This window comes from Danio aesculapii, chromosome 18 (assembly GCF_903798145.1).
Source record: "Danio aesculapii chromosome 18, fDanAes4.1, whole genome shotgun sequence".
NCBI classification, from domain to species: domain Eukaryota; kingdom Metazoa; phylum Chordata; class Actinopteri; order Cypriniformes; family Danionidae; genus Danio; species Danio aesculapii.
Window position 1 is genome coordinate 23,504,808 of NC_079452.1, and position 12,500 is coordinate 23,517,307.

Genomic DNA, 12,500 nt, shown 5'->3' on the forward strand with positions numbered 1-12,500 from the left:
GTGTATTATGGGGTGTGTGTGTGTGCAGTGTATTATGAGGTGTGTGTGTGTGTGTGTGTGTGTGTGTGTGTGTGTGTGTGTGTGTGTGTGTGCGCAGTGTATTATGAGGTGTGTGTGTGCAGTGTATTATGAGGTGTGTGTGTGCAGTGTATTATGGTGTGTGTGTGTGTGCAGTGTATTATGGTGTGTGTGTGTGTGCAGTGTATTATGGGGTGTGTGTGTGCAGTGTATTATGAGGTGTGTGTGTGTGTGCAGTGTATTATGGGGTGTTTGTGTGTGCAGTGTATTATGGTGTGTGTGTGCAGTGTATTATGAGGTGTGTGTGTGTGTGTGCAGTGTATTATGGGGTGTGTGTGTGTGCAGTGTATTATGAGGTGTGTGTGTGCAGTGTATTATGAGGTGTGTGTGTGCAGTGTATTATGAGGTGTGTGTGTGCAGTGTATTATGGGGTGTGTGTGTGTGCAGTGTATTATGAGGTGTGTGTGTGCAGTGTATTATGAGGTGTGTGTGTGCAGTGTATTATGAGGTGTGTGTGTGCAGTGTATTATGGGGTGTGGGGTGTGTGTGTGCAGTGTATTATGGGGTGTGTGTGTGTGCAGTGTATTATGAGGTGTGTGTGTGTGTGTGCAGTGTATTATGAGGTGTGTGTGTGTGTGCAGTGTATTATGGGGTGTGTGTGTGTGTGTGCAGTGTATTATGGGGTGTGTGTGTGTGTGCAGTGTATTATGAGGTGTGTGTGTGTGTGCAGTGTATTATGAGGTGTGTGTGTGCAGTGTATTATGAGGTGTGTGTGTGTGTGCAATGTATTATGGGGTGTGTGTGTGCAGTGTATTATGAGGTGTGTGTGTGTGCAATGTATTATGGGGTGTGTGTGTGCAGTGTAATATGAGGTGTGTGTGTGTGTGCAGTGTATTATGAGGTGTGTGTGTGCAGTGTATTATGAGGTGTGTGTGTGTGTGTGCAATGTATTATGGGGTGTGTGTGTGCAGTGTAATATGAGGTGTGTGTGTGTGTGCAGTGTATTATGAGGTGTGTGTGTGTGTGCAGTGTATTATGAGGTGTGTGTGTGTGTGCAGTGTATTATGAGGTGTGTGTGTGTGTGTGCAGTGTATTATGAGGTGTGTGTGTGTAGTGTATTATGAGGTGTGTGTGTGCAGTGTATTATGAGGTGTGTGTGTGCAGTGTATTATGAGGTGTGTGTGTGCAGTGTATTATGAGGTGTGTGTGTGTGCAGTGTATTATGGGGTGTGTGTGTGTGCAGTGTATTATGGGGTGTGTGTGTGTGCAGTGTATTATGGGGGGTGTGTGTGTGTGCAGTGTATTATGGGGTGTGTGTGTGTGCAGTGTATTATGGGGTGTGTGTGTGTGCAGTGTATTATGGGGTGTGTGTGTGTGCAGTGTATTATGGGGTGTGTGTGTGCAGTGTATTATGGGGTGTGTGTGTGTGTGTGCAGTGTAATATGAGGTGTGTGTGTGCAGTGTATTATGGGGTGTGTGTGTGCAGTGTATTATGGGGTGTGTGTGTGTGCAATGTATTATGGGGTGTGTGTGTGCAGTGTATTATGAGGTGTGTGTGTGTGTGTGCAGTTACCGTCCCAGGCGTCGAACATGTCGGTGATGAAGTAGTCGATGAAGGAGATCTGGGATTTGGGAATGCTGCAGGTGTGACGATCAAACACCGGCATCACCACCGGCAGACCCTGCTGCTTCTCCTCATCAGTCTACACAAACACACACACACACGGGTGAGCACCTGTGTGTGTTCATGACACACACACTCTTTCTCTGTCTCTTCGTGACACACACTCACACACACTGACCTGAGCGAAGTACTCCTCAGAGATGCGTCCGGCCCACTCGATGCACAGCTCCAGGGGTCTGCAGGGGTTGGAGATGTCGGCACACTTGATCAACATGCGCTTCACCAGGATACGATTTTCTGGAGACGTCAGGACGCTCTTCACCGAGTCCTCATCCTCACTGCCCTGCGCACACACACACACACACACACACACACACACGCACTCAGCTCTGCACTTCTCCACTGTTGAGATGTTGTGTGTGTGTGTTAGTCAGGTGTGTGTCCTCCTCAAGCGTCTTCTGTGTGTAACACTAGTGTCCTCCTCCTCCTGTTGTGTGTGTGTGTGTGTGTGTGTGTGTGTGTGTGTGTACCCCGTTCTCCTCCAGCGCCGCCAGTGGTTTGTTGATGCTGTTGACGAACTTGTTGACGTGCTCGAAGTGTTTGGTCATCTCAGTGGCCAGAACCATGTCAATGATGGCCTGACGGAGCGTGCGGTACTCGTTCCTGCAAGACAGAGCGAGTCAGTGAGTGTGTGTGTGTGTGTGTGTATATATGTGTGTGTGTGTGTGTGTGTGTGTATATATGTGTGTGTGTGTGTGTATATATATATATATGTGTGTGTGTGTGTGTGTGTGCACCTCTCCATGTTCCTGAAGATGTTGCTCTTGTCGTCTCGTGTGGTGATCTGGAAGGCGAGCGCAGCGTGGTGACTCTCCAGTACCGCCGTGTCGTTGTACAGCACCGCCAGCTCACTTCCTGCATTGCACAGGAAGGAGTTTGTGCGTCCGGGATGATCCACGTCATGAACGGCAGCAGCGATCAGAGCCGCAACCTCGTCTATGGGGTCCAGACTTTGCTGAGGAGGAAGAGAAAGAGATGAAGCAGCACACACACACACACACACACACACACACGCAGACAGACAGACACACACACTCACCTTGACGCGCTCCTTGCACAGGAAGTAGGCGGTGGCGTGCAGCACGTCTGCGGCGTGTGTGGAGTTGTGGTACGGGTTGTTGCCATGGTAACTGGACTCGATGTTCTGCAGCCACGAGCGCAGCGTCGCCTCCGCACAGCCCAGAAACTCACACACACCGAACCGAGAGAACAGCTTCAGGCCCAGGAACGCCAGCGGCCTGAACACACACACACACACACACACACACACACACACTGAGAGCCATCACCACACAAGGGTGTGTGTGTGTGTGTCTATGGGGTGTGTGAGAGAGTAAGTGTTCATATGCGTCAACACATGTATGAGTATGAGTGTGTGTGTGTGTTTATGAGCGCGTGTATGTGTGAGTGTGTATATATATGTATGAGTGCGTGTGCACGTGTGTGTGTATGTATGTGTGTGTGTGTGTGTGTGTGTGTGTGTGTGTGTGTGTGTCTATGGGGGTGAGAGCATCAGTGTTCATATGTGTAAGTTAATGTGTGTGTGTGTGTGTGTGTATGTATGAGTGTGTGTGCGTACGTGTATATAAGAGTGTGTGCGCGTGTTTGTGTATGTAGGTATGTGTATGTGTGTATGTGTGTGTGTGTATGAGTGTATGTGGGTGTGCGTGTTTGTATGTATGCACGTGTATATATTTATAAGTGTGTGCGCGCGTGTGTGTGTTGGTATGAGTAAATGTGTGTGTGTGTGTGTGTATGTATAGATGTATGTGGGTGTGTGTGTGTATGATTGTGTCTGCGTGTGTATATGTATGTGCATGGGTGTGTGTATATATGTGTACGAGTGTGTGTGTATGAGTATATGTGTGTGTGTGTGCGTGTGTAGATATGAGTGTGTGTGTGAGTGTACGTGTGTGTGGTAGTGTGTGTGTATCAGTATGTGCGTGTGTGTGTGTATAGATATGAGTGTGTGTGTGTATGTATGTATGTGTGTGTGTATGTACATGTGTGTGCATGAGTATGTGCTTGTGTGTGTGTGTGTTTGTATGAGTGTGTGTGTGTGTAGATATGAGTGTGTGTATGTATATATGCTTGTATGTATGTATGAGTGTGTGTGTGTGTGTAGATATGAGTGTGTGTATGTATATATGTATGTATGTATGAGTGTGTGTGCGCGAGCGCTTCACCTCTTCAAGGTGGCCGACTCCAGGTTGAATATGTCGAAGTCCCATGAGTCCTCGTTCTCCATGGTCTGAGCGATGCATTGTGGGATGTCGTTGAGAGACAGGGGCGTGGTCAGGTGACTGGTCATGTGATGCAGCTCTACAACACAACAGTGTGAACACATGAACAGCCAGCGGGGTCAAAGGTCAGAGAGCAGTGAACTCTGCTTACGTTTAGTGGTGAAGATGTACTCGTTCCCGGATAACCTGCGCAGGCCGTCCTGCAGGAGACAGGAGACGTCAACAACAACAACAACAACAACAACACAAACATGATGAACAGTCAGCACAGAGCGCCACATATTACTGATGGCTGGTTGTCGCCACCTACAGGTGATATAATGTAACTGCTGCCTACAGCCTTCATTACTGAGTGTTGTTAGATGCACATGATGCTGATTTTAATCTTCACCATAGACATCAGTGGTTTTATCTAAACTATCAGCTGTTCTCCCAGTACTGCTGTGGTATCTGACTGTTTCTAACTTCAGAACTAACTCAGACTCAAGACTCAATCTCTTTCTGAATGCAGCGATTGGACAGATTAATAAACATATGCAAATCAGCATTATTTAACATGTATGATGTGTGGGTGTTGAGATCCTGATATTATAATGATTAATGGTGCAGCGTACACTGAATACATTAATGCAGGATAAACAAGACAACAGAAAACACCTTTAATAACCCAGCACATCCCCAATAACCCAACACTACTACTGTCCTCATTAGAGTTTACAGGAGAGCCTGAATGCTTTCATCCATGTGATTTGAATGAGCGAGAGGCCATGTATCTGTGACCAATACACATTTAGGATTAATCTACCAGTAAAAGTCTATGAATCTGCAGGTCATGTGTGTTCTGAAGGGTGGGTTGTGGTCCGTATGAATCACAGGTCAACCGTGATCCATCACACCTGTACTGAAGAGTCCTGCAATATTACAGATTCACACACACACACACAAGTCTAGTTCACATCTCTGGATGGAAACACACACACACACACACACACACACTCAGACATGAGTGCAGTGCGGAGGAGGTGTGGCCTTACCATCATCAGCCCGCCCACCAGGTCATTAGTATGCGGGTCCTCCTCCTTGGTGGCGAGCTGAGGCGAGTAGAGCTCAGAGCTGCGCAGGATCTCCAGCACCCGATCCAGAGCCTCAGCCACCGGCAGCGGACTGCTCTCCTGCGCCGCATTGATGATGTTGATCACCTGCACACGCACACACACACACACATACACATACACATACACTTTTAAACACACACACACACTCTCTCTCTTTCTCTCTCTCACACACACACACACACACACTCGCTCTCTTTCTCTCTCTCACACACACACACACACACTCGCTCTGGCTATGTTCACACAGTGAGGCTCAGTGCTGAGCTCAGGTGTGCTGTGTGTGTGCAGAGCGGTTCTGTTCACACTGCTCTTCTAAATGTGGCCAGTATCAGATCTGCAGTGTGAACAGATCACAGTCCTACTCTGACCCGCATGTGCAGAAGTGCAGTTACGGACAGCACATGTCTGATCATACACACAGTGTGTGTGTGTGCTGAGTGAGTGAGCGCGCCGTCAGATCATGCCTAATATGATGACTGCCCTGCACACAGGCAGCAGTGGCGTGTTGGATCAGCTGTAAAGGGCTGATCTGCTGCTACTCATGAGGATTTCTGCATTTGAAGTCTAAAAGAAGTCTCTTGTGATTGAAAACACTGATCATTTGTGATTTATGAGGCCTGTCACGATATCTATTTCTGTTGTATGATATATTGCACCAGATTACACTGGATACATGATATTATGGTCATTTTAACACCAGTTTGATCCACTCATCATTAGATAATGCCAGAATGACAAGATAACGTCATCATAATGTAAGTGCACTCATCCAAAGAACACAACCTTATTTATTTCATGCTTTATTCTTAAGAATATCTTAATAATTATAGTCATTTGAACAATTTAATAATGAGCCATTAGACTCAGAATGTGAAACACATATCCTAAATAAATAACAGTAAATATTACCAGACAAAGTGCAGAGTGAAGAGTAACTGCTGCCAGATCTGTTTTCAGCTGTCAGACACCCACATGAGAATATACTACAGTGAAATATAGTGAATACTACAGTGTTTGACCAGACTGACACCTCCAATAGAGAGAGAGATGTTGCAGTCAGCTCCAATGTTGCTAGAATTGATTATGTATGAGAGATTTATACTGCATCACCAACAACTACTGAGGTCATGTCCATGTGTTGTGCAATTAGTCGATATATTGATTATTGTGAGAGGCCTTCAACCACGGTGTGCTGACCAGTAGTGTAGTGAACTCATCATGGGTTAATGAGCAGCGCAGACTGGGCTGTGCAGGTGGAGTTGCTGGAGTTATTTCATTTCCTCCATTATAAACAGCAGACGTGTGCAGTAGGGGAGTGAGTACTGGAGCTCTGTACTCTCTCAGAGAGAAAGTTCCACTTAAAATAAAGTGCCCCTCATATCTGTAACACCCCCTGACGCTCTTCACCTTCGCCATCAACCCGTGCCTCAATCATGAGCCTGATTGGTGAACAAGCTCCAGCTTCTCCTTCATTGTTTTTCAGAATGAGCGCCGACTGTCTGCAGTACAGTAAAGGCCCTGTGTGCTGTTCTGCTGCTGCTGCTGCTGCTGATGATGATGATGATGATGCTGATGCCGTGTGCTGCTGCTGCTGATGATGATGATGATGATGTCTGCAGCACAGAATGATGACGCTGGGCGATCGAGGATTATGTTAAAGTCAGATGAAATCCAACATAACCGTTCACACTGCAGAACATCAGATCTGTGTCTGATTCAGTACTGCATATGAGGCACACATCTGAACTAAAGAGATCAGACTCATGCGGATCAGCTCTTCACACTGTCAAGACACAAACGGACCTCAGGGTGCACTCACACTAGGCTATCTGAACCGTTCCCTGGTTCGTTTGACAAGTGTGAGTGCTCTGGATAGCCCAGGTGTGGTTCAGCTGGCCAGCCCTGACCTGGTTGGAAAAGGTGTGCCAGATTGTTGGGTTGCGCTTTGGTGCGGGACGCTTGCACTGTGAGCCTGAAACTGAAGAGGCGCCGTCACTTTAAGGGACCGTTTGATCTGGATTTCTGAATCATTCTTACTGTTGAATGAAGACGAGCTGTCAGAGTTTATTAAAGACTCAGACTCCTCACTGCACCACAGCTGCACCTCCAGACCTCCTCATACCTGCAGCACCAGGACGTCATCAACATTTATGAGCATCAACCAGGGGCGGACTGGTCATCTGGCACACCGGGCAGCTTCCTGCTGGGCCGGGCTGATCATCTTCTTATGACCTGATCGGCCCATAAAGCGCTCAGCAGCCCGTCTTTATTTCTGCCTAATTAATTGACGATGCTGTGACAGACCGGCCCATGTGACATAATCTGCAGCCCATTGGTTCTTTTCTGACCCAATCACAAACTCCCATTTTGGGCTCTGTGTGAGCGTGCAACGTCGGTGCATATCTGTCAAAATTGTTGAGTCCCGGCTGTGTCAGACCGCATGCACACGTACAGAGAGCAGAAGCAGCACACAGACCTTTTGGGTCTGCAGCACGCAGCGGATGAGCTGTTGCGCAGGTCAATATCCCTCCCTGTTCTTCCTAGTTCTGTCTATATAAATACTCTTTATTTTTACTTTTCATCTGCACCATCTTCCTCCCATGCTGTTTCATTACCCTGCAGGTCTTTATTTTATAAATGATATAGATCCAACAGGACGGTCTGCTTCTCACGCTCTGAGGAGTGGCACTCATGTGTTGTCAGATGCACTCGGTCTTCAATCTCCACTGGTCTCATGTCAGTTTGTTGTTGATCGTCAGCATGATGTAGGCCTATATAGTACAATAATATTCATATGATATGGTCACGATGATATTTATTATGATAAACCTGGTGTGCCACTATCTACACTCTTGAAGTCATGTCTGATGTTTCATTGGTGAGTTAAAGGCTCTCTGACACACTGCTGTTATTACTTCACTTTATTTGGTTACTCAACATGACTGTACGTGTGTGCATCATTATATGTTCATTATTTAATATAGGCTCCCTCAAAACACACACAGACACACACAAGATGGCCTTCCAGTGTGGATTATAATGTTATTATAATAATAAATGACTGGAGTTTTTAATTGGTCTCTCATTATTTCCTATATTTGGCTCCTGGGCTTTATAGAATGGGAGTTGGTAAACATATTGAAGAGCGTGCACAGATGAGGAGCGTTTGGCCCAGCATGCCAGGGCTGATTTTATGTCCCAGTCCAGCCCTGACGTCAGCAGTGTTCTGTTCAGCAGGAGATCTGACTGTGTGTCACTGCAGCCCACATGACTGAACCCACAGAACTACAGCAGAGTCCACTGAGCTGAGCCAGAGCTGCTCTACTGATACACCGAACAGAGCGTCAGCCATGACATGAGCGTGCTCAGGCAGCAAACAGCAGTGTGAGAGCAGGCCGAGGAGGAGACGGGAGAGGGACAACCACGCTTCAGCACAGATCAAGGCCACTGCACTAGTGTGAGTACACCCTGAGTCACATGAGGGCAAAAAATCTAATTCGGGTCTCATTCACACACACACACACACACACACACGCACACACGCACACACACACACACACACGCACGCACGCACGCACGCACGCACGCACGCACGCACGCACGCACGCACGCACGCACGCACGCACGCACACACACGCACACACGCACACACACACACCGGATGTACCTTGTTGATGGGCGCCTCTATGGTCATGGAGTGTATTCTGGCCATAGACGAGTGTCTCCTCTGAGAACTTCCTGCTGAACACACAAACACACACACACACACACACACACACACACACACACTTCGCTGAGCTCAGGGTCAGAGGTCAGAGGTTAACAGAACAGGGGATCTGCATTATGACTAAAACACCATCAACATCACACCTGAATCTGAACACACACACACACTGAAGCTTAACACACACACCTGAATCTGAACACACACACCTGAATCTGAACACACACACACACACACTGAAGCTTAACACACACACCTGAATCTGAACACACACACACACTGAAGCTTAACACACACACCTGAATCTGAACACACACACTGAATCTGAACACACACACACACTGAAGCTGAACACACACACACACCTGAAGCTGAACACACACACTGAGCTGAACACACACACTGAGCTGAACACACACTGAGTTTGAACACACACTGAAGAGGACCTGAAGGAGAACTGCGGCTCCACTCACCATCACTGCCTCTGGAGGTCGTCGAGCGAACGTCCAGCGATCCTTTCCTGCGGTCCTTGTGTTTGCTGGACTGCGGAATATCTGACAACACACACACACACACAATCAGAGTCAGCACAGTCTCACACACACACACACACACACACACACACACACACACACACACACACACACACAGTCAGCACTGTCACACACCAGAACAGAGTGCGTTCTGTACCTGTCTGTGATTCGGCCTGGACACGCTCGCAGGATTTCTCTGTCTGGATCAATAACACACACACATGTCAGTAACATCATCAACACACACACACACACACACACACACACACACACACACACACACACACACACACACACACACAGGCTCAAACACACTCTCTTACCTTATTATGATCATTTAAAGGCCTGTTCACAGACACACAGTGTCTGACTTTACTGTGGAAGAGAGAGAGACACACACACACACACACACACACACACACACACACACACACACAGAGAGAGAGATTAACCGGGTGACTCTCGGCCAGCAGATTCCCCCTGAACACTGTATGATGGGAGACTCCAGCTCATGTACACTGCACGCTCACTGACTCCGCTCTGCTTCCTCCCTGCGTGGTGTGGACATGTCTCTGATGTGGATCTGCTCTGTGTCCTCGTGTCTCCAGTGTGAGCAGGTAGATCAGATTTACACCTGTCGATGTAGAGCCGGGCGATCTGGCCTGAAATCTAAATCTGGATTAAACCATTTGAGCTGGATTCTGATTCCCGAGCGACTTTATTATTGATTAATTAGATCTGGTTTATCTGGCAGGTCTTCTCCAGTCAGTATGCTCCGGGAAGTGAGAGATTAGGGGGAGCAGTACTTGATTTTAAAGTAACTGAAGGAATAATAGCCGCTGTGTTCATGTCCTCTGCGTTGAGTTTCTGTGTGGGTATTTAGATTATTTTCTGCCTTAATGTACAAGTAGTAACACTGGCTCCTTCTGAGGAGGGAACCGGCGGATGTGCAGCAACCTTAATCATGAAGTCAACACAGAACAACAGTCTCCATCTAGAGCTCCTCCACAGGATCCACACTCGTAAACACTCGGCCCATTGGGCTCGCTGCTGTCCTGAGGCTCTCCTCGCCACCCATACCTGTCACCACTATCAAGCTGACCAATCACAGAGCTTGCGCTACACATCACCTGACATCAAGTTACATGTTTTGTGTGTCAGCGTCTGCGTCAGTGAGGGGTCTGCGGGCCATACGCATGCACTCAATGCAGAAGTGTAAACCAGCACCAGAGCGGGCTCACGTGACTCCACACGCAGTAATGAAAAACTGACCAGGAGAAGATCCATCACAGGTTATCATTGTTGATTTTGATCACTTTTGGATGAAATAGAGATCATGGATTACTGCATCCTACAGCGCCCCTCTCCACACACACACACACACACACACACACACACACACACGTGTTGCTCTGCACAGCTCCGCTTCAGCTGAACATGACTAAGAGCTGTACGGTACTGAAGGGTCTGCAGCAGGAGATCACATCATTCACTGATCAACATTCACATCCTTCATGTGTTTAAAAGCGCATGCTGGTGTGTGTGTATGTGTGTGTGTGTGTGTGTGCGCTCAGCCTCAGAGACGAGCAGAACACACACATCTAAAGTCATCTTAATGTGAGCGCTTTATTGGACTAACACATGCAGATGTGTGTCAGAGCGCAGTGTTCAGTGATTATTCATATTAACCCTCATTAATGAGAGAGAACCCATTAATCAGAACCACAGCGCTCTTAAAGAGACAGCGCACAATATTCCTGCTGCAGACCGTCTTTATCATTAATCAAACAACAACAGGAGAAAACCCCTCACTGCTCTCGCCTGAAGGACTGCTGGAGCTGGAGGTAAAGAGTTCCTCTTACACTGAAGATGCTTAAAGCCCAGTCTGCTCAATATCTTTATTATATTGTATTTATTTCCGTATTTACAGCCAGGAAAATAACTCTGTATATGTACATCTGAAGGCAGAATTATCAGCCCTCATCAATTATTAGCGCCTCTTTATATTATTCCCCCATTTCTGTTTATCAGAGAGCAGATTTCTCCAACACATTTCTAATCACAACAGTGTTAATAACTCATCTCTAATCATAACAGTGTTAATAACTCATCTCTAATAACTGATTTATTTTCTCTTTGTCATGATGACAGTAAATAATATTAGACTAGATATTCTTCAAGACACTAGTATTCAGCTTAAAGTGACATTTAAAGGCTTCACTAGGGTAATTAGGGTAAAGTTAGGGTAATTAGGGTAAAGTTAGGGTAATTAGGGTAAAGTTAGGGTAATTAGGCAAGTCATTGTATAACAGTGGTTTATTCTGGAGACAATCCAACACTAATATTGCTGAAGGGGGCTAATAATATTGAGCTTAAAATGGCTTTAAAACTATTAAAAACTGCTTTTATTCTAGCTGAAATAAAACAAATCAGACTTTCTCCAGAAGAACAAATATTAGAGGAAATACTGTGAACATTTCCTCAATCTGTTCAACATCATCTGGGGAATATTATATTAAAAATAATCCACAGGAGAGTGAATAATGCTGACTTCAGCTGTAGATCGCTTAGAATAATCGTGATGATGATTTTTCCCATAGTCGAGAATATAAACTGATATATAACTGTGGTGTACAGTACATCACGTGCATAAATCACGCCATGGACATCACATTGAGATGCCTACAGGATTAAAAAGGTCTAGATTAAAAGACGGTGGGCAAATGAGAACTGTTCTGTCATACACTACAGTAAAACAGCTAAACGCTGCGATCAGATTAAATACAGGAATGGAGAAGAGCGCTCTTATTATCAGCTGTCAGTCAGCGCCCGCTCTTATTCCCTGCTCATTACACCTCTGCTGTGTGCGGTGTAAATGCAGACGATCAGATACGAGCCACTCTTAAAAGAGGATGTAAACAGGTCAACAAAAACATCAGATCCTGTCACCAAATCAGAATTGATCATCAAGACCTGCAGTGTAAATACAGCCCAAAGCCGGAACACGCCCCCTGGTGGCACTCGCACACAGTTCTCAGTTTAGTAGAGCACCATGGGAGAGAAGCTGTTCTCAGAGCACCATGGGAGAGAAGCTGTTCTCAGTGTCTGCAATAAAGAAGTGCAAAAGCAAGAGCCTTTATTCTCCGTGTGTTCACCATGACTGAATACTGGAAACTCACAGAC

The 12,500-nt window shown here is 46.5% G+C and overlaps 1 protein-coding gene across 2 annotated transcripts in view; it reads right to left on the reverse strand.

Moving 5' to 3' along the window:
• The window catches only part of pde8a (phosphodiesterase 8A), a 27,826-nt gene that overhangs the window by 2,869 nt on the left and 12,457 nt on the right, over window positions 1-12,500 (reverse strand). The window contains exons 10-21 of one of the 2 annotated variants that reach the window (XM_056478496.1): window positions 9,641-9,692; window positions 9,475-9,517; window positions 9,258-9,338; window positions 8,728-8,798; window positions 4,980-5,144; window positions 4,097-4,145; window positions 3,889-4,024; window positions 2,742-2,940; window positions 2,440-2,657; window positions 2,173-2,305; window positions 1,821-1,985; window positions 1,592-1,721 (exon numbers count right to left, since the gene is read on the reverse strand). In XM_056478496.1, the coding sequence (XP_056334471.1) occupies window positions 1,592-1,721; window positions 1,821-1,985; window positions 2,173-2,305; window positions 2,440-2,657; window positions 2,742-2,940; window positions 3,889-4,024; window positions 4,097-4,145; window positions 4,980-5,144; window positions 8,728-8,798; window positions 9,258-9,338; window positions 9,475-9,517; window positions 9,641-9,692 (1,442 nt within the window). Of the gene's footprint in view, window positions 1-1,591; window positions 1,722-1,820; window positions 1,986-2,172; window positions 2,306-2,439; window positions 2,658-2,741; window positions 2,941-3,888; window positions 4,025-4,096; window positions 4,146-4,979; window positions 5,145-8,727; window positions 8,802-9,257; window positions 9,339-9,474; window positions 9,518-9,640; window positions 9,693-12,500 lie in introns of both variants that reach the window. The other variant, XM_056478495.1, reaches the window with a different exon arrangement.